This window comes from Phymastichus coffea, unplaced genomic scaffold (genome assembly GCF_024137745.1).
Source record: "Phymastichus coffea isolate CEN01 unplaced genomic scaffold, Cenicafe_Pcof_1.1 PCOF00003, whole genome shotgun sequence".
In the NCBI taxonomy this organism is placed as follows: Eukaryota; Metazoa; Arthropoda; class Insecta; order Hymenoptera; family Eulophidae; genus Phymastichus; species Phymastichus coffea.
The window spans coordinates 1,570,993-1,597,356 of record NW_026706814.1 but is presented as its reverse complement, the minus strand read 5'-3'; the positions used below and the strand labels follow the sequence as shown (position 1 = coordinate 1,597,356).

The following is a 26,364-nucleotide window of genomic DNA, read 5'->3' as shown; positions in this document are numbered from 1 at the left end:
ATTAAAAGAATTGAATCCTTCAATCCTTTACACAGTCACTGGCTTGAAAAAAGTTCAAACAAAATTCGGAGCAAGAGTCGTCGTCGAACTGGATGCTGAGTTTGACATTTTCCTTCCCAGCAAACTAAGCGAACATTTCATTGTGAACCCGGAATCGTACAATACTCTGCTCGGTCAACTTGAAAAAAGAATTGTTAAGATTAAGTATCTTGGCGGCAGCTTATTAGAATTTATATAAGTTACAATAATTCAATAAATATAAAAAAAACTTAAAGAAATTAAGCATTTTCAATTTACTATTTATTTATTCATTTTAACAATGAGCATTGATGTGTTTGGACGCAAGCTCAGAAGAGCTGACGAACTAAATTTGAAAACTTCACATGAGATTCTTTTAACAGAGATTGAAAATATTAAAGATTCTATTTTAAAATTGAAAGCTGAATTAAAAGAAACTTATACATTGATTGATCTTCATCGAGAAGAACTTGATATGAAAATCATAGAAGTTTTATCTGACATTCATAAGTTGAATGAGTCATTTACCCTCTCCATGACGCAGTTACCGTTACAAAAGGAGCGCGATTCATTCGCCGCAGCTCATTTGCCGTCTGCAGCAGCATCAGACACATTATGAATTCATTAAGTACCAACATTCGAAGTCGGGCTATAGCCTGCTTGCATGAATATCTTAGTAAACCGTACAATATAGATGATTCTATGATTCAAACAACGATGAATTATGTACAGTCACTCATTGACGAAGGTGCGGACCTGATACATTTTTCTAACATTTTCAACCTATCAACGCATGATCTCATAATAATTGAATATTCTATAGCCTTATTGAAAGGTATCTGGTACATGACAAAGGATAAGAAAACGAACAATTTATCTGAATATTCAATGGGTCTTTGTCATAAATTTACTCAGGAAGATATTCCTAGTTCTAGAACTAATAGGTTAGCTACAAAAGTAGTGATCAATGTTAGTCATTCCATACTAAACGTCTTTATACAATATGTTGCTGAATGTGTTCGCATCACCATTGACAATTATCTCCGAAATGAATTGGTTCTGGATGTACATTTTATATTCACAGTTTTATATCTACATCGTGAATATACCGATTCCAATCCCGAATTCAAAGTTAAACTTTTCAAAGTGAAATATATTCCTGTTTATTCGGCTTACACATATCGAAGATGGTTCTGCATAAAAGTGCTACAACCTCTGAAAACCAAGATTGAAAATTATCAAACACAGAATCCAATTTCCACTCTTAGCTGTGTAACTAACGTAATTGTCAGCTATTATAAATAAGACAACGCAAGGATCAGATTATTCATCAGCCAGCATTCGAATAAAATGGACCGTTATCCGTCAGTCAAGTATTCGCGTCTTCCCCAAGAAGACCCAGATAAAAAGAAAAAACAATCTACATGGAAACAAGTCACTTCCAAATTTTCAACCAACACTAGTCAATTTCCAGAACAAAAAGGCTACAAACAGTTCGACAATGAAAAGAAGTAATACAAATAATCAGATTACAAAACTTGTATAAGTATTATAATATAATAAACATGTATACTTTTTTTATCAAATAAATGTTTTTTTAATTTTAAACGTATTCTAAATTTCGATGATTTTTTGTAAATTTTCCAATGATAATAAACCTTATCCCCTACCTCATTCCATGAGATACTATATACCGACTGGGCGCGTCATGCCTGTACGCCACCGTCGATAATATTACACCCCCCAACACACTTAATAACATATATCTTTTTTTCTTTCATCAATCTGACGCATCATCGATCGATCATCGGGGGAGAGGGCTATAGGGCCGGGGGGCATGGGGCCTGCGGGGGACATCACCCACGTCGATAACTACCGACCGAGCATACACATGCACATGCACATGCACATGCACATGCACATGCTCGGTCGGCTACAATGCAAGCCGTCGATACAAAATCGGCCGATAAAACGTTTCAGTGGCCGGTAAGGCAGGATTAATCATGTTACCGACTGCTGGTAAGGAAGGAATGAATACTCACATGGTAAAAGTGGCTTAGAACCCTTATAGCCTATACTACTCAGCTCTTGCAAAAACTATGCCAGACATCAGAGGTGAGGACTGACTGTGCCGTGACCAATCCACCTTCTTCGAGGACAGCAGTCGAGCCGACGTACGTGGACTTTCTCTACAGCGCTCCCTCCTAAGATCAAGTACCCTTGTTTTTCCTTGGTAGGCGCTTCGGTTTCTCTCTCTCTCTCTCTCTCTCTGGGCATCGTATCGGCTGGACGCGGACGAGTGGTTGTGCGTGCGTAGAATTCGCACCGCATCCACGAGAACTCGCGGGATAATTTTGTACGGCTACGCTTTATCTAAGGTGCATTAATTCACATGGGACAGACTAGTCCGGACTTTCCCCGACACACAAGTCAAAACATGCCGGATATGTACATAGGAACATTTGAATAAAAAGTGTAATTGACTATAGAAGAAAGGATTTCATATCACCCTGTCTCCTCTTATGGTTAGATAAAATCGCGACTATCGAGATTGCCGGGTGACGAAAGCCCATCATTAATTTTTCGCGACGAAGCGATTACGCCTTCCGGACCTTTCCTTTTAAAATAATTTGTGACGAGACGTTACTTGGGCTCATTTCCGACGCGAAAATAGGAAAATATAAACGAACGTGTTACAAGAAAAACAATTTCTAATTTTGAAAAAAGGGTAGAGTATAATATTATTAATCTTTTAATTAGATTTAATTTTTTTAATTAAATAAATTAATTAGTCTCTTTATCGATTAACACATATAAATGTACTATTAATTTTCACGTATTATATTGTTAAATATATTGATCGACTAACAAAATTAATTCAATAGAAGATGTCTTATTATATAAGTTTAATAAATAAAAAAAAAATATTATATAAGTCAATATTAAATATAGGCGCTCGAAGCGCGCTGGTGTGTTCTAGTAACAAAGGAATATTTTGATTATTAGGTGTTGATAATAATATAATTCTTCCTATTAATAGACCAATTCGATTAATTAGATCTTTAAATGTAATTTATTGTTTTGCTATTCCTTCTATAGAAATTAAAGTTGATGTTATTCCAGGAAGAATTAATCAAATTAATTTATTAATCAATCAACTTGGATTATATTATGGTCAATGCTCAGGTGGAGTTAATCATAAATTTATACCTGTTGTAATTGAAGAAACATCAATAAATTTATTTATATTTTGATTAAAAAATTATTAAATCAATTGAAGTACATAATAATAAACTATATTTCGATTTAAAAAAACAAATTTCAGATATCAATTGATAAAGTTTTGGTTAATATATAACATTAATTTGTCAAATTAAAATAATTATATAAATCTTATTCTTTAATTCCACAGATAAGACCAATAATATAATTAATTTCATATTTGTTGCAACGGTAGTCAATTTAATTAATCGACTCGTTCGCGATTCTGCTTCTCGTGCGTTAGTTTGAACTATTGAGAGAGAGAGGGGGCACGCGATCTTTTGAATAAGCAGTTACGCCTCAGCTGTGAACATGAATTTACCGCCGATTTGTATTGCACTTTGTTTTCGCCGAATAATTAGTTTTTTTGGGACAATTTCGTGCGTGAGTGCAACGGTATTTACAAGATAAACAGTAGCAGTGGAGAAGCAGCAGCTTTGTAGCTAATTTGAGGCAGATCGAGGCAGCGCAGCTGATAATTAAGGGGCAGCGGCAGTTGAGATTTTTTACTACAACAATTACGGCCGATCATCGTAATTGCACCCCATGGTAGGTGCATCTTCCGTCATAATAAGCGATACAAAATATATTCGATATTTTGTTTATTCGTGATAGCGTTATTTTTTGTAATCGCGCCGTGCGTTAGTTCGCGGTAGAATTCAAATCTACTCTCTCTCTCTCTCTCTCTCTCTCTCTCTCTCTCTCTCTCTCTCTCTCTCTCTCTCTCTCTCTCTCTCTCTCTCTCTCTCTCTCACGGAAAATAGCTAATTGTAAAATCCTATTCGCGAGCGTCAGTCTTTCGGCCAAACAAAGACTGTAGTGATTTTTTTTTAATTAAAGTCTGTTAAATTTATTTGCCGTTTTCGTCATTTGATTTTCCTGGTAGCTTAAGTATTTGAAACAGGCTTAGGTTTTAATCCAATTACGTCTAGGGGATGAAGAAGATTAGGAATAAAGTCGCTCACACTTAAAACTCATCAAGTGTAACAAGACACGTGACTTAAGGTGAGTTCAACTCCGATCAATTGAAGACAACTAGGATAAATCATCTGACGTTAAGGTGAATACACGTATTATCATACGTGTTTAACGGAGCGGCGGTTTGCTCTGCATCGTGGGAGTTTGTTCTTAAATAAATTTCCCATTTTCAGATTCATCTCCCCCGTTAGATTGTTTTTAATATTTTTATTATGAATAATAATTGTTATTTATAATTTAAAATTATATAAATTTAATAAATTATATCAATTAAGAATTAATTAATTAATATTTAAAAATAAATGATGATAAATTTATTTTCAATTTTTGACCCTTCAACTTCATTAAATTATATATTTATTTGAATAATATGAATATATATTATTTTATTTTTGCCTAATTTATATTGATTTAATCCTTCTCGATGAAGTAAAATATTTTTTATATTATTCAATTATTCAAATAATGAATTTAAAATTTCTATAAATGGAAATTTTAATAAATTAAATATTTTCAATAACAACGTATAATGACACAGCAACCACTTATAGTTGTTAATCAAGGGTCGCTGTTGAGAGTCGTAGACGAGTAAGTACGAAGTGGTCACAACAACTGCTGGACGGCCGCACACCTTATACAGTAAAATGGAAAAAAGTCAGATTTGTCGAACAAAATATACCGATTTTTCCATGCTTCTGCGTATCGTTTTCTTAAACTGATATATAGTTTAAAAAATATAGATTCTCTTCTATTATTTGAAAAAAGATCTACTTCGATAGCTTTTTATTTGAGAAAGTTATTTGAGTTTGAAGTTTTGAGTAATGTTGCTTTTTCGCCCTTTTAATATTCTTCTAACGCTTTGTTTAATTTTAATACGTTTCTACGTCTTTTACCTATTTTTGCGATTTTCTTTTGAAAATCACAAAAATAGGAACATATAGTTTCTTCTTTGTGACTGGTTCTCCTGCGGTAATCCATTGTTTGGACTGTTCTTTGGTTTCAGGAGTGTAATGCTGTATCCATGTTTCGTCTACAGTTAATAGTCGACGCCAAAAGTCTTCCGGATTACGATGTATGCGTTCCAAAAGAGCCTCAGAGGTGACCACGCGGGTTCGTTTGTTTTTAACAGTGAGCAAACGCGGCACCCATCTTGCTGATATTTTATTCATTCCCAATTTTTCATGCAAAATTGAAATGATTGTACCCTTTGATACCCCTGTGGCCTGAACTGATTCTCGCAATTTTAATCTTCTATCACTCAACACCATATCCTGGATTTTGTTGACCATTTCGGGCGTACTCATTTCTACGCGCCGTCCTGAACGAGGTTCATCTTTTGTTGTTGTACGGCCGCGTTTAAATTCATTTACCCAGTTATAAACAGTCGGAAACACAGGGGCAGACTTACCATGAACGGCGTTCAACTCAACTGTGATTTCTTTTGGTGTAAGGCTTTTCAGATGAAAATGTTTTATCACCGCTCGAAACTCTGTTTTTTCCATTTTTCAAATAAACCAATAACTTTTTGTTCAACCAACGCTCACAAAAAAACAACTTAATGAATCGAGCTGAAATTTTGTACGATATCTAGTATCTACGATATACTTAAACTTGTTCTTCAATCTTCATTTGTTTTGCATGTTATATTGATTTCCTTGAACAATTTTATTCCAGCCTTTTTTGTAGAATATAATGCTGTAATCATAAGAATAATCAAATTCACAGCTACTTGTTTATGTTTTTTATCAAAAATATATGTTATTGTTACGTGACATACCATTAACTTTATTTTACGATTAAAATTTTGCTTTCGAGAGTCCCATTCGTGTTGCGCTAAGGCCAAGGACATAGCGATAAAACACCATAGCCAGCAGTATTCGTGTGCACGGCTCGGTGGGAATGAGCGGGAGAAGCTGATTCACGCTGATTCAGCCTGCTAGGCTAAGTAATACGAGATGATTAGAAACGCGTAAACGACTAAAGCATATACGCTAGAGAGAGAAATGGAATGCGAGAGACAAAGGATATATAACAAACTGGTGAAAACGACGAGAGAGATTAGTCAGTCAGGACTGAGCGCCCAAGCAAGAAGGCTGCGATATTTCTGAGTTTACTAAAAATTTGAGTTTACTAAAATCATTAGAGTTTATCTCACTAATTAAATTTGAATTTAGTGAAGTTTGATTTGTCCGAGTTCATCCGGTATTATTTTCATTAATTAAAATTTGAGTTTAGTTTGGTTCATCAGAGCTTGAGTGTTTGATAGAAAAGCAAAGAAAGCCCGCAACCGTACAGATAATTTGTTTGCGCCACTACGACCAAGAAAATATAGAAATCCCCACTATTAATTGAATATATATATATACATATACATTTGACGGACCATTCAATTTGTTTAAAAAGGAAGGAAGACCACATAAATAAAAATAAAAATAATACACCAAGGACCGAACACCAGTAACTTTATTGAAACTAAGTGAGTACCATTTGTCTTTAAATAATAGACAACGCGAGGCGAAGAACACGCGGCTATCTATATATATCTCTTTCTATTTTTGCTTGATTATTTATTCATGTACTTGAACTTTATAAAATAAATATTATAAATACTATAAAACGCGCTTAAGTGTATCTATATGCTTCCCCGTTATATTAGGGATAATTCTATAACATTGCTTTTATTATATATTCCAGCGTGAATATATATATACGAATACGTTCGATTGAGTATCTCACAATCGCGGTATCGGGGGCACGGATTCAGATTTACAAAGATTTCATTATTGACGCGCGAGCCTGACTGCCGCCCGAGTCAAAGGCCGCTCGGCTGTTGAAAGGCCTACACACGGGACAAATTCGCCTCGCGCGAATTGTCACCTATTAGTTATACTTACGAATAACTCTACTTATTATAGCTACAACGTCGAATAAGTATACTAAAAAAATATATATGTTAGTTTGTACTTAATTACTTTGTAATGAACTAGAGAACGATGTAAAATCACTTACTTACATTAAACGAGTACCTTAATATGATCAATAAGTAACTGTTATATTTACTGTACATTGTCTATTGTAGTGGTTCCTATATCCCCACTATTAATGTTGTCACTTTTGAATAGTAGAAAAAATGTAAGGTACATAAATAGTTTTACGCATGTTGCATCATCGCGTATGTCGCTTATTTCTAAGAGATTATACTTTCGTTCAATTTCGTTTTCTAACATTAATAACATCATGTGTTGAAGAAATGTTTTCAATGATGGAAACAAAGTTCGAATAAACTTTATAAGAGTACTCGTCGGGCCCGTCATTACTAAAATTAAGACGGCAGAAACGGTATGTATGATTGTCCTAATATTACGAATAAAAATATTTCATTCCTTATATCAATACAGAATAACATGAAAATGTACAATAATATCTTGTACACGAAATATTGCGTTTAGCTGTATAAATTGAGATATGTAAAGACTAATTTATACTTGTATCAGCCACAGTACCAACGCGGAATAGTCATAGATATGTATGATTTTGTTTTGATATTGATTTGGATAACGACGGGCCCGACGAGTACTCTTATAAAGTTTATTCAAACTTTTTTTCCATCATTGGAAATACTTCAATGCATGATGTTAATGTTAGAAAGCGAAATTGAACGAAAGTATATTCTCTTAGAAATAAGCGACATACGCGATGATGCTACACGCTAAAATTATTTATGAACCTTACATCTTTTCTACTATTCAAAAGTAACAACATTAATAGTGGGAATGTAGGAACCACTACAATAGACAATTTACAGTAAATATAACAGTTACTTATTAATCGTATCAATCTACTCGTCTAATGCAGATAAGTGATTTCACATCGTTCTCTAGTTAATTGCAGGTATAAATTAACATATATATTTTTTGAGTATACTTATTCGATGTTGTAGCTATAATAAGTAGAGTTATTCGTAAGTATATCATATATTTTTGATAAAAAACATAAACAAGTAGCTGTGAATTTGATTATTCTTATAATTACAGTATTATATTTTACAAAAAAGACTGGAATATAATTGTTCAAGAAAACCAATATAACATGCAAAATAATGAAAGATTGAAGAACAAGTTTGAATATAATAAAAAAAATTGTATGATTAATATGACTACTCACCTGCAGAAGTATACCTTTCCTGAAAGGCGTAGGGTCTGGGGGAGAGGGACGGGGGTAAATATTATATCAAATAATTTTATGGGATTAATTCTATATATTTTTACTTCTTCTAGACATTTAATTATATCAATATCATTATCATTAATTTTATGAATTTCATAAAAATATTCATTTTATGAATATTTGGTTGATTAAATTATACTAATCATATATTTATTCATTGTGTTCTTATAGGAACAACGTTTTCTCTTAAGTTTTCTTGGACCTGTGTATTAAGTTTGGTGTATGATTTTGTGTGTGTACGAGTCCTTTTTTGTTTAACAAGCATCTGCGGAGCTGTATCCAACGCGGTGACGTACAGTGCCGCTCACGCACTTTTACCCCCCCCCCACGGGCAAAATCAGTCTAACTTCAAAGTTTTATATCTCTGGTAGAAATTAACGTACAGAGACGCGCGTGGGTGCGTTTGAAAGGTCTTTCGGAGAGCTTTCAAATGATATGACTCACGGTTGCCATCAATTGTTTTTTTAAATTTTGCAACAATTATGCAAAATTGAAAATTCTGAAATTTTTTTATTATTTTTGACAATTAGCCAATTTTGGAAAAAAAATCGTACGAAAATTTGAAGTACACCATTTTTTAGCTATTACCAAGCCCTATCTGAATCACTCATCAAAAATTTATTTTCGTCAAATATGACGCGCGCACGGGCATTTTTTCCTGGAAGTGACAGTTTTTTTCAACATTTTTTATCTCCGTCAAATTGTAACAATCGAAAAAAATTTATAGGAGAAAAAATGTTTGTTTTTTCACGTAGAATACTGCAATAATTTTTTTTTGGTTTTTCGAAAAATTTTTTTTTTTTCGGTTTTTTTCAATTTTTTTTTCTCACAGTCGGTACGCTAAAAAAATGAGAAACCACAAAAAAAAATTTTTTTCCACCCATTAATAATACTACATAACAAGTATCGTAAATTACATAAAAAAAAAAATCTTTTTTTTTTCGACCTTGAAAAATAATTTAAACCGAAAAAAAAAATTTTTCGAAAAACCAAAAAAAAAATTATTGCAGTATTCTACGTGAAACAACAAACATTTTTTGTCCTATAAATTTTTTTCGATTGTTACAATTTGACGGAGATAAAAAATGTTGAAAAAAACTGTCACTTCCAGGAAAAAATGCCCGTGCGCGCGTTATATTTGACGAAAATAAATTTTTGATGAGTGATTCAGATAGGGCTTGGTAATAGCTAAAAAATGGTGTACTTCAAATTTTCGTACGATTTTTTTTCCAAAATTGGCTAATTGTCAAAAATAATAAAAAAATTTCAGAATTTTCAATTTTGCATAATTGTTGCAAAATTTAAAAAAACAATCGATGGCAACCATGAGTCATATCATTCGAAAGCTCTCCGAAAGACCTTTCAAACGCACCCACGCGCGTCTCTGTATGTTAATTTCTACCAGAGATATAAAACTTTGAAGTTAGACTGATTTTGCCCGTGGGGGGGGGGGGGTAAAAGTGCGTGAGCGGCACTGTACCTCGAGACTTTCTCTTGTCTAAAGACGGGACTGCCTGCTGCCTTGAGAGAGGACGCGACGCATTATCTGGGGTGTCCATAACCATGCGGCTTTGCCCATTCTCCTCTCGGCTACGATGTAGCGAGAGTTGACCCGTTTCCAAGACGTCGGAGCTACCGAGTGCCTTATAGCATCTTGAGGACATCTTCCTAATCCGTGTGTGGGTGCGAGCGTTACCCGAGTAAGCGTTAATCATTTAAATGACCATTCAACTACGTACTTTTATAAGCTGATCGAGTCTCATTTAATTAGAACCGTAACATTGTTTTGATTTGCCTTTGGTCGAGTTTATATTTATTATTTGATTTATTGTATTTTTATGATTGTTCAAATGCCTTTTCCCCCACTTACGACTAGGGCTTTTTATGCCGGCTGACAATCTTTGTTTATTCTTGTAATAAAAGTTCTTATTTAGATAATGCTTTATTTTGTTATTATTGTATAGTAAACCTCGCCTCATTATAATTAAACAACGATTCAGTAATAAATTATATTATTCGGACTTTTTAGCAAAGGTAACATTATTAATTTAACTTTGTGTATACGATTCGTACTTGCACCTCTATCAAGTATACATTCATCCTTCCCTTTCTCTTAATTCTATCTTCTGCCATCCTTTCGCGTTCTTGCGTTGAAATCCTCTTTTATTATCATTATCCCATCTCTTATTTTTTCCGTAGATTTCTTTAATATTTCATAGTTCTATTTTCTTCTGTGCCTCATATATACTGTTGCCACTGTAATTCCATTTTTTTCTATGTCCATTTTCCCTATGACTACCTCTTCCGACTTCTCTTTCCTCCATTTCACCTTTATTCCTTCTTTCTTCTCTCTGATTGCCATTATACAGTCTCCTATTTTACTTCCTCTTTTACCTTCTCTTCTTAAGTCTCTCCACTCTATATTATACCCCTTGTGATGGTAAACGTCTTATTAGCGCTATCGCCTCAACTATGCAGCTGCCTGCGAGGGCAGCACCTACTGGTTGGGGAAAATAGAAAAAGGGAACTCGGTATGAGACGGGACGGAACCCACGCGAATATAAAAGAACCAGTCGAGGATTAGTTATCTGAGCATCCAACCACAGTTAGCAATAACGAGAGTTTTCCAGAGTTTCCGAGTGCTGAAGTGAGCCAGTTGAATTGAGCAGACATTTACACCAGCTGCACTTTCGTCGTCACTGTTGTGAGAGTGCGAGTGAGTGAGAGGTTCCGCCTCCTCCCCCTGCTAATAGTACGACCGCTAATAAGGTAAGCTGGCCAGCTTAGTATTGCGATTTTTTATATGACGACGCGGAACGAATGGTTAATCCCTCGTACTCTGTAAAGATCGACAGCATGCATGTATTAACTCAGCGAACAAAGAGCTGCGGCTGCTCTGGCACTGCATGTTATTGACGCGCGCGCGCTTCGTAAACATAAACACGCGGGCCAAGTATACTGTAGAGAATAGGTAAATAAATTAACTCGCATGTGATAGATATTATAATTTCGCTGTTGTCATTTTTAACTAATAGCAAGTTGGTTGACTGACTCCCGTCCCCTCCTGCTCTCCGAATAATGAATTTGAATATTTTGATAGCACCGCGCATCTCGATACGATTGCGCGTTGACAGAATAATCGGAAGAAGAACGGAGCATTCACCCCGTTACACCCTTTAGCCTATTTTTCACCATTTTCTCCGCTCGTAAAAGCAATATAAACACCTAATTAACGAAATAGTTAGTACACGGAGCTCTAATTCTGAACTGCCTGAACAAGTGTATATAAAGCTTTTTATATCGTCTTTATTACATCAATCACAACGAATAATGAATATTTTTTAATTTCACAAGATATTTTTTTAATTTAATGAGACCTTTCTATATACGAAAATACGGATAAAACGTAATTAACTCTTTCACTGGTGCAGCCTTTTTTACTGTACGTGCCAAAAATGGTAGGACAATAAACTAAACAAATTATACGATTAACTATGAAAATAGAAGTTTTTGGGGACGCAGAATCGATTCTGATGGTTATTTTTGCAAATTTTTTGCAAATTTTGATTGTTATTGTTCAATACTCTTATTTTCTGATTCTTTGAGATAATGGAATAATTAAAACATCATTACCGTAACAGTCAGAAATTGAAATTTTTGTGTTGTGTCAGTTGAAGATTATGAGGTACTTTGCTTATGAGTAATCTATTATTAATTAATCTATTAATTTAATTATTACATTCATGATAATTAAATTAAATTTATGAATTGAAAAAATGTGATATATTGTACGTTTGTACATTAACAGGTATATTTAGAGCTTTTGAACTTACCGGATTGCTTGATGTGCATATACTTAAAAATATCTTTACCGTAACTAAAAAATTCAGTTTAAAATATTTTTTAGTACTCTGACAAATGAATGGATGTTATAAATTCATATTAAAAAATACTTATTCTCAATTCTATATCAAAATATAACGTATCAAATACCGTAATAGTTCAATTTCGTAATAATTACTTTCATGGATAAACAATTAAAGTCATAATAGTTCAGGGATTTAACCGATTAATGCACCTGATTTAATTGTCGCAATAAATATCCGTCTGCTATGAATGGCACTAGAACTAATTCTTTTGTAATTCACTGATTTTCTTAAGAATTATTGAATTACGTGTCAGCGTACATTTTTAATACAATATCAAAAATAAAGAAAGGCATATATTTTATGGAAATAAAAATTGCTTCTTACCAAACTTTCACTGAGGATTTCCAAAAACTCAAGTAAAGTTGCTTGTTTACGAATACGAAAGATACGAAATAATGCTTTTTCTTGATCATAAAGATCATTTCCTTGATAACCCTCAAAACTATCTTCAAATAAAACATTCACAGTCATAAATAAATATGCTTCATTACGCTCTTTCCGTTTAATCTGTTCTAACCTTTTTTCTTCTTGAAGCCTTTCCACAAGCTAAAAAAATGAAATTTATGAAAGGTTTATAAGTTATTTATACAATTTTATTTATTATTTTATAAGCACGAAAATAAATTACTACAGAAAACATTTTAACGAGTATACTGCTGTGTTACCATCATTTCGCACGAAAAAAGTAAGGGAGAATCATTTATCTAAAACATCTGAATCTTTGCAATATTCTAAAAAGTATTATACTGTAAAGCCACAAAAATCTTCAGTAAGATCTATAATTATGATGTCAGTATTGACTATTTTATTACTTTTCTGAAGGAGCTATTCTTACACGAATGTTAAGGATTTTCAAGGTTTGCATTTTTAAAGTCGATGATTACGAATCTGAACTTATATTAAGGAAATACAAGATCACCGATACAGCATGAGATCAAATAAATGCAGCGTTACTGTATTTTGATATAAATGGACAGAGGATATTCAGAGCTTGGTTCGAGACACCTCTTGGCAGCGTCAAAGATAGACCACGAACCGAAAGATTAAGATTATACCGAAAGATTACTACAAGTGAGGATAAATCATTGGAAGTTTTGTTATCTTCCACTGAAGATCCTTATTATAGTACTAGAAAAGCTGCTCAACAGTATGACATTAGTAAAGATGCTATTTCCAAAATACGTAAATAATGGATAAAAAAGAAATTTCATCCATTCAAAGTCAAGCTTGTTCATGAATTAACTGAATGTGGTTTCAATCGTAGGATAGAATTTTGTCAGGATATAATGGCACTGATAAATTCCAACTTTTCTTCCTACATAGTTTTCTTTAATGAAGCAATATTTGAGCTGAAAGGATCTGAGTAGACATGACTGCATATACTAGGCTAATACAAACCCCGTATTGCATACGAAGAGACAAGACGCAATACCCTCAAATGTTGAATGCTTGGTGTGGAATATTAAATAATCAGTTGATTATAAGTTATTTTTATCTAAACGTAGCTTGAGAAGTATATTCGTTATATATTACAAGTGCATTTTTACTTTGTAATTATTCTTTCAACTCTTAGTTCTTAAAAATATTTCATTTACAAAAAATACCTAATTTAATAATCATAAATTTTCAAATAAATTAGTCTACAAAATGCGTACTTCTATACGACTACTTATTTTTATCTCCCTAAAATTTGGAAGACCAGCTTCTCAGTATCATAGGAAGATAAAGCTCAGTCGTTGAGAGGAGTTGCTTTACCAACAAGCACTTGTATCAGGGCGAGATGCCCTGAATAGTATCACTAATATAGTAACACATTAATAGATGGATTTAGATACGCTTTTTGCTCATGAAGGTAGGATACTTTATGAGTTGGACATCTAAATCAGTGGTGGGAGTAGGTTAAGCAGTTTGTAAGGAAAATGATACCTTGAAACCATAAAAATCAGGTGAGATGCTGACTTTATAGATTAACTCAAGTGTCCAAACTGTTCCTAGTTTATCTTGTGCTCTCTATTGGCGTACAGCTTGAACATACCTATTCTATTTACTACGTTATTTTATATTAGGAGTAGCTGACGCCACCTGTTATTATATCTAATAACTTTTTATGTAATGATTTGGATTGTTCCATGATAGATCCGATTTTTTATTGAAGGGTATTTGAATGCAATAAAATATGAAAACATACTTTGCTATCAAACCATTCCTAAGAATAGAAACAACTTGTCAGAATTTTGAGCATGCATATTTATGATGAAATGTTGCCCCAGAAATATCCACTTAACATGGAACAAATACAAGTATTCAGTTTTGATGCTCTATTATACCATTATGAAGAAATTTTACAAAGTTACTAATTTAAATTAAAATAACAAGAAAAAATAGTTTATAATTACCAAAGAGATTTAGACAAATAAATATTAATATTAGTTATATCAGGGCCATAACACTTTTCAATAAACTCTCGAATAATCTCAACCTAATAGGTAGCAAGAATAACAGAAAAAAGAAACTTACAAAATAAATACAAGGAAATCCTTAATTATGAATATAGAAGATAATCTAAAACTAAATTATAAGAAATTCAAACAAATCATTGGAAATATATTTCCTACTCTGGAAATTCATAAGGAAATAAATATCGATCAAATACTGTTGGATGTCAGAATATGCATTTGTGCACAAGGTAAATATAATTTACATTATAACAGATCTCATAGAAGAATAACAACGTACGAGGTCTATCTCAAAAGTATTTGATCTACGTTCATATCTTTGCGCGGAGAAACTCAGGCGACCTCTGGAGGGTATGAACGTCACCAGCAATGCCCAACCTTCTCGTCAGTAGCCTGAGATACTGATGAAACGCCTTAGTGTCCGCGCAAATGTGTATTTGTTTGCGACTTTTTTGCATTTGTCGCTATTCGTTTATTGCTAAAAATGGCAGAATAAACCAAACAACAAATTTGCATAAAATTTTGTGTTAATCTTGGCAAAAGTTGTGCGGAAACTATTGAAATTTTACAAGCAAAACAACAATCTTAGCAGTGAGAGCTATCATTCAATGATCGGCCAAAAAAAAAACCGTCAAATTCAAAGCAACATCAAGTTAATGTTGATTGTTTTTTTCGATTATAAGAGCCTTGTGCACCACGAATATGCTCCTATAGGCCAGATAATCAACAAAGATTACTAGGTTGAAGTTTGAAAAAATTGCGTTATGCAATCAGGAGAAAACGATTGCAACTTTGGAAAATCGGTGACTGGCTTCTTCATTACGACAATGCACAAGTGCACACATTAAACCTTGTGCAGTAGTATTTATTGAAACACAGAAATACGTAGCTTCGCTATCCTCCATAAAGTCCTGTTCTAGCTCTCTAAGTTTTGCCTGTTTCCTCAAATGAAAATGCCGCTTAAGGAACATCTTTTCGACAATAAAGAGATTGTTAAAATTGAGCCGACGGATGCACTAAAGGTGATTCCGAAGTCTGACTTTCAAGAGTGCTTTAATAAGCGGAAAAATCGATAGGAGCGTCTTTTTCAATCAAATAAGGACTACCACAAATAGGAATTGCGAGTTAGGCATCCTTCTATGAAATGTACAATTGTTTAGTCATCACTTTACAGAAATACAATTTTCATAGCATATATTGTTAATTTCAATTCACTTACAAAATTTATGTAAATAGTTTTTTAAGAAACTTAATTCAAGATTGCAGCGAAATTTAATTATACTAGCAGCTAAGCATTATAAATTTGTGATGAAAATGAAATTTATCCAAAAGGTATTGAATACATTGAAAACAGAGAATCTGAGGATTTTCCAGAAGAATTAAATAATTAATGAAGTAAGAAATAATTGACTTTAAATATAAAGAAGCAGTAAAGTTTAGGTTGAGTGGAAAAGGTAAGCCTTATGCATTTAAACCATAGCACTAATCTTATTGTGGTTCCAGCTCGTGGGTTAAAAACTAAATGCTAGCCTAGTTAGTTATACGCTAGTTTAGAAAGTTTTACTATAATATGCAATAATCAGAATTATCGAAAAAAAAATCACCCACGCGCATTAAAAAATGAATTGGAGTTTCAAGGTCACGTAAATAGGGGTTGCATCAAATTGAAAATCGAGTTCCATTATTTGAAAGTAAAGACTTCAGCCTTTAATTAAAAACAAATTAATCCACTTACGACATTTTTATCTGAGATATCGATCTTCCAATTTTGCGTCCATTTTAGTCGAAAATAGGTTTTGCATTAATTTTGTTGCGGAGTGTATATTAAGTCAACAGGTTATTGAACACTATATTTAAATTTGAACCACTGTACGTTAAATGAGATATCCCGTAATGTTATAACTGTCAAGAACTTAGGCATACCAAAAACTATTGTAGATAACCCCCACTGTTCTAACTCACTTTCATCTGAACAATTTTTTCGTATGAGAATTTTTCGAGATATTTAGATCCATCATTTAAAATGGGACACCCTCTATATTTTTCGTTAGAATAGATTTCAATAAGTAATATAAAATTATATTTAAAATTATAGATGAAACGAAAAAAATTCTGTTGCTGTTTTTAATAGTTATGACTTATACGACTTGTCATGTATATTTGTTACCTTGTGACAGGGCTATAGCGATGTTCGCTGGCCCTATGTGCGGCACTCTTCTCGCATGAACGCAGCGACCAAGTAAACGCTATATAGCGACTACATACTTGTGTCGTTGCAGGATTTGGAGAGAGGAGCGCGACGTGAGTGCGAGTGAGAGTGAGAAGAGCGAGAGAGAGAGAGAGAGCGATTTCGACTGATTTTTGATGGCGAGAGAAGTGGAAGTGCGACGGCGCGAGGCTTAGAAAATTAAGAGAGAACAAGGGCAGTTAGGCGCGAGCTCTGAAGTAATTAAGGCGGCCTAGAGAGGACCGTCCTGGTCAAGGTTCTTGCTGCAGAGGAACCATTGCCACTAGTGCGACAGTTATACTTGCTAGTGAGGAAAAGCTATTTTGGAAGCAGAGCCAGTTCCCACAGCGACCATTCGTCGACCAAGGAGTAAAGGCCGTGCTGCGGCCCTTCCTGCGGCAACCTCCATCGTCGCCAGGGCGCCGTTTCCAGCGAGTCTCCGCTTTCGCCGGCGTCGCCTCTCTACCGACGGACCGTCGGTATCCGGTGGATCTAACGCCAAATTACTCTTTCTCGCGCTAGCTCTTACTCGATTACAGATTCTAGCGTATTAAGCGTACTTTATCGCGCACGCGGAGCGATCTCGCTCGCGTGATCCCGCGAACTCTGATCGCGGAAAGGCTGAGCGAGCGCGCTCGCCGCGGCGAATTAAATCTTGTAGGGGCTCTTTGTGAAAAGGCGTCAAAAAATGCGACTGCCATATGTAATATAAGTTAATTAAAGTGTCCGATTATTTGAATCGTCGCCCCAACCAGAGCGAACATCGGTCTGTGAAAGTCAGCGCCGGCTTTCTTTACCGAGAAAGAATCCAGTAAAAATTAGCAGAGATCAGCCCAAGGCGCGCGGTTGCTGACCCCTCTTGCATGGCATCCCTTGTTTAATCTCGGCGGATTTCGTTGTTCGCATCTCTTTGTCCTGGTTGGAAAGAAGTGATCGCGAGAATTCCCTTTGTGTTAAGTTTCGAGCAGTGCAGTGTCTCGGCCGATCAGTGCTTTTCGGCGAATTCGCGGAGTGGCGAGCGAGAGCCGTAGAAATAATTGGTAAAAGGAAAATTTTAGTTGCATGTGATATTTTGATTTTTTGTCATTATTGTGTCGTCAACATATTTGGCTCGAGTTACGCGGAAGCCCGGAGCTAGTGAAACGGGCTGAGGCGAGTGTCGCGGTATTGAGATTAAGCGATTACGCTATAAATTTGAGTGTGCTGTTATTGCGCAGATTGCGAATGCTCGAGCCGGGTATTTTGGCTATATTTGAAATTGGTACGTTTGAAATTTGTGTTTGTGAATTTGAAAGTTGCTAGAATCGCAACGACCATTCTCGGCTATTTAGATTGTTGTTAAGCGAGAGCTCAAGGTTAAGCGTGTTTAGAGGCTGTGTAAGGTCTTTGTTTACGTACTCGCACCATAGGCATTCGGGCTTGTGCACGCTGAGCTGCTCTCGAAAACAAAAAGGACAATCGCGTTTAGGTCTGTTGAAGGTGAAATAGGCCGGAGAAAGCTTGGATCTGTTTTGGTGCCTGTTTGTTTACTGCGCGGGGTCGCGTGAAATTCGATGCCGATGACGAGATCACCCAAGCATCGGAAAGCTACAGAATCGCGGCCGCGGCCGGAAACGTTTAGAAGGCGAGTTGTGAAATTTCCCGTAGTGAAGTCAATATGGGAGCGCATTCAGGTAATGCAAATTCAGGAATTGCTAATATGGATGACGTCGAACGGATTAGTTACAGACGGTACGACCGCGATCGTGCAAGATAGGGCATTTCGCGTATTTTTATATAGCGTGCGTCATGAATCGGCGCCGTCTGTGAGAGCCGACGATTTTCTGTCGGGCGAAATACCGAACATCCTTGATGCAAGAATCGCATTATCGGCGCGGGTCGGATCGCTGTTGGAAATTTTTGAGGCTGAGGTAAACGCAGCGGTAAGCGCTCGACGAGAGCCGAGTGACGGCACGCGGCGAACATGTGCGCTGCCATCTAAGGGGCGAGTTCGCGCCACAAATGGTGCGATTATATATGAGGAGGTGCGCGGAAGGGATCAAAGAGTGGGTTTGTATCGTTCTGTACCGACGGACTTCGCGCCAACTCTGGGTATTGCGAATACGCAAACAGAGATTGTACGAGCACGCGTGGAGCGGCGACCGGCGAGTTTCCACGGTCAGGAGCCATCTATGTGGCAGCGGGCGGTGAGAACGTTTTGGCCAGCATGGTTGATCTCAGCAGCATCTAAGGCGAATAATGCCCAGAGCCGGGGCGAACGGGAGCGCATATCGCAGGTGGCAACAGCGCGCGGTCCGGGAAGTACGAGCACGCTGGTGCGCGATGGCGCGCAGCCGGGGGCGACTTTTTGAGATGAATTACGATCGAAAGCGCGCGGATGATGCCACGTGTACGCGGTTAGGCAAGCGTGAAGCTAGTAGAGAGCCTGAAGAAACAGAGGCTGAGGACACGGACTACGATTCGGCGGCCGATGACGACGAAACGTGGCAGGAGAACGCGTCAGATGAGGAGCGCGCGAGCAAACAGAGGGGCCGATTAATTAATGTGCGTCAAGCAAACGCGGTTACGCCGGTAAAAAGTTGGTCTTTATCATTCTCGAAGAAGGGTGGACTGACGACGGAGCAATTTTTGAGGCGATTGCATGAAATGCAATCATTTTACAGATTCAACGACGCGGAGATATTGTAGGCGCTAATGGAGTCGTTTACTAGCGTGGAAATGGCTTTATGGTGGGAAACGAATCGCCCGAGTTGGGATACATTGCAGGAGTTTAAAGATGAGTTCCAGCGCCATTTGACCGCGGCGATCGCGCGAGGACGTTTACGACACGCTGCGCCGCTAAACTCAAGGCGAAGATGAGTCATTAGGGGAATTTCTCATGGCCTTCCTGTATATCGCGAGTAGGTTAAGACCGAAGCTTTCGGAACGCAGGCAGCTTGAGCTGATTAAAAATAATTTGTATCCGAAATTGCGCAATTATATCAGGGCGAAAAAAGTTCAAACGCTGAAAGACCTGCGCGTTTACGGGGAGAGATTTGAACGCAGACGCGATATTGAGAATCGCTATCGCCCACCGCCAGCGCCACAGGAGTTGTTGATATCTATGCGGTCGGGAATGGGATTAGAAAGAACCGCCAAAGAAATAAAAATAAATCGGCAGCAAAATCCGCAAGTAGAAGCCGCAATTCAGATACTGAAGGTGTAGCTCAACAACAGGCCGCGGACTCGTCGAGAGAGTCGCCGAGGGATATGGTAGCCGTGTTATTGCAGCTAGCTCAATCGCACAAGGGTGCGCCCAGGGGAAACGCGAGCCCTGCTGCGAAGAACGCTGCAGGTCACATAACCTTTCAGGGCGTATGCCATAAATGCAGGGGGCTGGGGCATCGGCAGGCCGAGTGCCCAAGCCCAGAGAACTTGCAACCGACGCGAGAAAAAAATAATAAAATAAAAAAACAAGAAAAAGAAATATGATCATCCAATCACTACGTCCTCGTCAATAAAATAAAATTAGAACAAATAAAAGTAATGTATGAAAACTATGTAAATCAAATTTTTTTTTGTTTTTCAATTGCATTTACAGCCAGGCCTATGTTTAGTAATAAGAAACGAATTAATCATACGAAATTTATGATTATATTTAAGAAATTTAAAAGGATAAAATACAGGTAAATATTTTCTATAGATTGTAATACGCATATAAAATCATAATAAGATTATGTTTAAAATTGAAGTAGAAGCACACACACTAAAATTACTTCTCTTTTTATCTTGCGCTTTTAACTTCTTTAACAAATGAATAAAAATCTTGTGGCACGAATAATTTTATTCGAGGGGAGCGACGTCAGAAGTGACAGCAGCACCACAATGTAACACATTCATGCGGTTGACCTTATATTGCGTGCTATTAATCAATTCGTTCATCAGCGAACCAATAGGAAAAGAATGCCATAAGAAATAGCCCTCGTGGTCGTTGTAAAGCAGTGTTAAATCTGAAAAGAGAAATTTGCAGAAATATAATTTTGCATGAGCATCTCGATTGCGAGTTTCCATACTTTAATGCAAAATCGTTACGTAATTGTTTGACCGCTCACATTTTTACAAATAGTACGTCACTCGCAATCCCTACTAAAGGATTAATAAGCCAATTAGTGTAAATTACTTATCGTTCTGAGCCATCTCGAAATGAATAAAAAAATTATTTTAAATCGACAAGTCCCGTTAATGAATTAATATTTTACGAAAGTCAAGAAAACTTACAATATATTCTCTACTTTTTAATTTCAACCGACGTCATGTCGCGATGACTAACGAAAATATCAAGAGAATATTGAAAAAAGAAGCCGTTTGTATGGAGTATAACGAAATAACTCATTTTACGATGTTGGTAAGGATTATTCGAGGATTAGATAATATTCAAAGTCGGGGTATCCTACCGCCATTACCTCTAAAAACTATTTCCGAATCTCTATAGTCTATCTTTGCATTACCGATTACTCTATCGCCAGTTTTTACTTAAAAACAGTCTTTTTTATCCTTAACTGTCCTCAAGCCATCATCCTCATAAAAAAGATTCTCTTATCTAAAATAGTAAAAAGGAAGTCTATCTAAATCTGCCAGATGTTGACAGCGTCGAGATATTAACCTTCCCAGAAAGGGTATGATCATAATTTCTATTGACATCAGCGACTCTCCAATGAAAGAAAACTATAACGCAAACATTGAGAAATAGCGAAAACTTATACAACTCAAAAAAGATATTCGATGTAAAAATGCTCGTTTAGAAAACGAATCGGATGTCATGAAGAAAACAAGACTTAGAATAAATAAAACACAAAACAAAAAATAATTTTAATGAAGTTCTTTTTCAGTTTAATACCTATTTTTCCGTTATCGACTAAGCTCCGCATCGGAAAGCAAGGCGACCTTGCCAATAACGAGTATTGATAAGCAGAGTATCTAGGGGAATATTCATTAGACATAATTCGTAAGAAAGGAAGATAATAAACTGTAGATGTAGTGATATGCCCTGCTTGTTTTGATCGTTAACTTTTCTCCCACCAATTTCTACAAGGATACCCTCTTCAACAAACAATGCAGCTTAATCAAATTTATTCAACTGATTTTAGTATGTCCTGAACTTATACCAATTCTTGTTGTTTTCATTTAATGTTGGTTCAAAAACTTTTAATTATGAAGAATGTGAAGAACAGTGAAATACTATGCTAGAAGTTGATAGATGATCAAAGTCTCTGAAAATATACGTTTCTTATAAACGATTCCTAATGAACATTCTTCTATTCACCAGTTACAAAGATTTCTTGTTTATATTTGTAGCATCGTAATATGACAATAAATATCAACGTTTTAAAAGAAAACCTTTAACTATATTAGATACGATTAATGGAGCTATCTTTGTCTTTTTCAGAGAAAATTCGTCAAGAAGAGTTTATTATATTGATTGTCTTTTAGTCTTTGGTATGTAATAATGGGTCCAGATTTCAGCATCGATTACTATACAATACAACAATTCCATTGCATTTCGCTTAAATAAGTCCAAATACAACTTCGAAGACAGCTGTGTTCGCTTATTGCACATCAAAAGCAACCTATCCGCTCAACATCATTCTCATTATTAACTTTCCTTACAAAATATTTAAAATATTTTTGTGTGATAAGCCTATGGCCTCTGCTACTTCACACACGTTTTTCAGCAATCAGTGAGAATTTTATCATGGATTATTTTCTCAGTAACCACGTCAGTCAGGTGGTCTGAGTACTCTTCATCGAATACACATGTACGACCAGTGTTTTTCAGTTTAAGTTTCGTGAGCTGGCCGCGACAAATTAATATATATATATATATATATATATATATATATGTAAGAGTGTGTGGACTGGATAATAAATAAAGAAAACAATTTCGATAAAAAAATAAGGAACGTATATTCAACAAAGGAAGATGGGCATAAAAAACCTCCACTCGATGAGTGGAGGAAAAAGCCGGATACTAAAACTTACAATAATTGAACTTAAATTAATATACTGTAACGGAGAATTAGCGATCGTTCCCGTCTGGGTAGCTCGCGGCCGTCCGTAAAAATTATTTATTCGGGGATTCGGGAAGCAACAGACGTTCCCACGATTGAATAACGCGTCAAGCATAAACACGTTAAACGCACAGATTCGAAGTCGGGATGAGGAGTGATACAGAGGCGAATAAACACATCAACGGATTAACACACTAATCCTTTACTCTATAATAATAGGTTTACAAGACGGCGATATCACACCGATAGACTACGAGCGGCACAACAACATATAGCGAGCGCGAAGGTGAATCGGTGGCTGGTCAACCTGCCAATTCCCTGTCTAAAACAAAATATTACAACAAATGCCCGATAAAACACTTTCCGCCGTTAATTCATCGACCGGGTAGCCAGCTGATCTGCCGTGCTACCACCCATAAGCTGGCGCCCAAATATGCACGAGAGAGAGAGAAACAAGAGAAAAACACAGCACCGACTTCGACCTTCAGCCTCTCCGACGGCTGGAACGCTCTGCAGTGTGACGTTACAGGTGCGCTCCTTCTCATTGACCATCTCGCTGGTGTTTATTGTCGTAGCTGTTTATCTTCTTGCTCGTCCTTTCGCTTGCTCCACAATACTGCTGCCCAATCCGTTGTTCCGCTCGATGATTGCTGTTGTCGTTATTTCCGCCGCCTCTCTGTTGCTCGGTACTGCGGCAACGTTGAAACTGTTCGTGCGTGCACCTGCGTATCTCGCCGGTTACCCACACGCACCGGTCCCGGGTACCCTTCGGGACTCGGCTGGGTGCGATCCAGCCTCATACTCAAATACTCATCCGCGCAACGGGCGTGTCTCCGAAAACGAACAAACGTCGAGGTCACGGGGCTACCTTCGGAAAATCATTAACTTTCGGTTTAATCCGCTCATGCGACTTCCTCTGCTTACTGCCTAGCAGAGACTCCCGAATATTCTGCGATACGAGGGCTCTCTCTTTCTCTCTCTTTTCTTTTGCGCCATCTCCATCGCTCCAGTCGTCAGCTCAGCCCGTGTTCAGCACCTCGTAAAGAAAAATCCAAGCATGAGTGTGTGTACCATACGTACACACTCAGCTCTGGACCAAACCAAGGAGCATACTTTTTCCTAAGGCATATTGTCTTCTCAGGTGCAAATTTATTTATGGCCTCAGTTAAATTGTAGTTGAGGCATTCCAGCGCTCCCTCCAAATTCGACTCAGCAGCGCCATCTCCATCGCTCCAGTCGTCAGCTCAGCCCGTGTTCAGCACCTCGTAAAGAAAAATCCAAGCATGAGTGTGTGTACCATACGTACACACTCAGCTCTGGACCAAACCAAGGAGCATACTTTTTCCTAAGGCATATTGTCTTCTCAGGTGCAAATTTATTTATGGCCTCAGTTAAATTGTAGTTGAGGCATTCCAGCGCTCCCTCCAAATTCGACTCAGCAGCGCCAACAAATTCCCAGTCGCAGCGTGTCAAGAAATCTAAAAGCATATCCGGGCGAATGCCACGAAAGCTGCGACAGGTAAAGCTACCCGTCGAAGGAGAAGGCACACGGATGTCAATCATGACTTCTATAACCGCGTGCTTACCGAATTCGGGGAGCAATTCGTTCTTCTGGTCCGTGATCGTGTCGCATGCGTCGGTCATCATGACATCAATCCATGTATGGGAATCACCCACATGGTGAGTCGGGCCATGCCGAACCAAACTCAGCGACAACTCCCCACCCAAACGCGCGATGGAGAGAGCATCATCCGAGCCCGAACTCATATCGGCATTGAGATCACCCATGATGATCTTATGACTGAAATCACCACAGAGATCCCTCATCACCTCAAAAAGATCCGAGCCCTGCTGCAGGGGCACCTTAGGCGGACGATTGATGACGCCGATAAGCACCGGAGGAGAATTGCCCGTCTCAATACTCAAAAACAGGTACTCTGGTATTCCCGGTTTCCCAGGCCCTTGAGTGGCAGATGAAGCCAGCCTTGTAATTTTAAATTCCTCGCGTATGAAGAGGGCAACACCGCCCCCATTAATGTTACGATCGCTTCTTATCACCGAGTACCCCGGAACCCGTATGATGTGATCATCAACCACAGGTCCCAGCCAGGTCTCAGCAACCCCAAAAACATGACAGATGACATCCCCAGCCAGGAACAGACGAAGCTTCTCAACACGCGCCCTAAGCGAGTTAATGTTGAGAAACCCAGCCCTGAGGAAACCACCGCGACATGCAACATCTTTGGTGCTCACCGTCCCGAGTCATGCCATTTGCGAGTTGACATCAGTGCCCTCGCCGATCCGCTGCATGCTCTCTCCTCCCGATGGTGTCGCGCCCCTCGAACCGGTGCTCAACTCCGCTGACGATCGCGACCCGCCAGTCGACTCCCATGCCGACCTAATCGCCTGCAGATCCGCTGCCGTCTCGAACGCGTACGCCCTCTCTCCTGTCCTTCGTCGGACCAGAAATCTCCAACCACTGTGCCACACATACCTGAAGCCAAGCCCCTTTGCTACCGGCTTCAGGGTTAGGAATGTTTTGAATTGAGCTTGGGGCAGGAGTTCATTAATAAATAATTTCTTCCGTGGCACCTTGGCAGACAACTCCGGCCCGAGAAGGTCCTTGTCTAGGTCCGCAGTCGTAATGCAAGCACCGGGCATGCCGCGCTTCGCCTTCATTATGTCGCGCAAAAGTCCTTCGTCTCTGACCCTTACAATGCAGGAGGGCCGGGATGACCCTGCTCTCCGTTGTCCCTCCTGGCTCACTGCCCCCGCACCCACAGCGCCCTCAGCAGGCCGGCGACGAGGCCACGAGACCCTAACCCCCGTCACGCCCTCTGGCGTTACCGAAGGCAGAACGACCTTCAGGGCCGCAAGAGCCAGCCCACGCATGCCATCAGGGGAAACGTTGGACGCTTCGTCCAGAAGGCCATATATTATGACCTCATGGCCTTCAGCGCCTCCACTTTGTGGTAACGAGACCCCCTCCAGCACACCAGACCGCACTGCGTCCCCTTCCAGGTTCAAAGCGGCACCACTGGAGCTTGAAGCGGGTGTTACATTGATAACCCCTTTCTCAATGCTGGCTTTGGCCTTGTCATGATTCACGTTCTTTGGGCTGCATTTTTTGTTGGTGACCCGGCAAGCACACCGGACATCACCAGACCTGGTACATGCTTGTTTTAATCTTTCTTCTAGAGAGCGGTTGCTCTCCAGAAGAG

General features: G+C 37.8%; 1 protein-coding gene across 1 annotated transcript in view; it reads right to left on the bottom strand.

The window, feature by feature from the left end:
• The window catches only part of LOC131665443 (ubiquitin carboxyl-terminal hydrolase 7), a 957,589-nt gene that overhangs the window by 455,351 nt on the left and 475,874 nt on the right, over nucleotides 1-26,364 (bottom strand). The window contains exon 12 of the mRNA XM_058937325.1: nucleotides 12,738-12,959. Within this exon, the coding sequence (XP_058793308.1) occupies nucleotides 12,738-12,959 (222 nt within the window). The remainder of the gene's footprint in view (nucleotides 1-12,737; nucleotides 12,960-26,364) is intronic.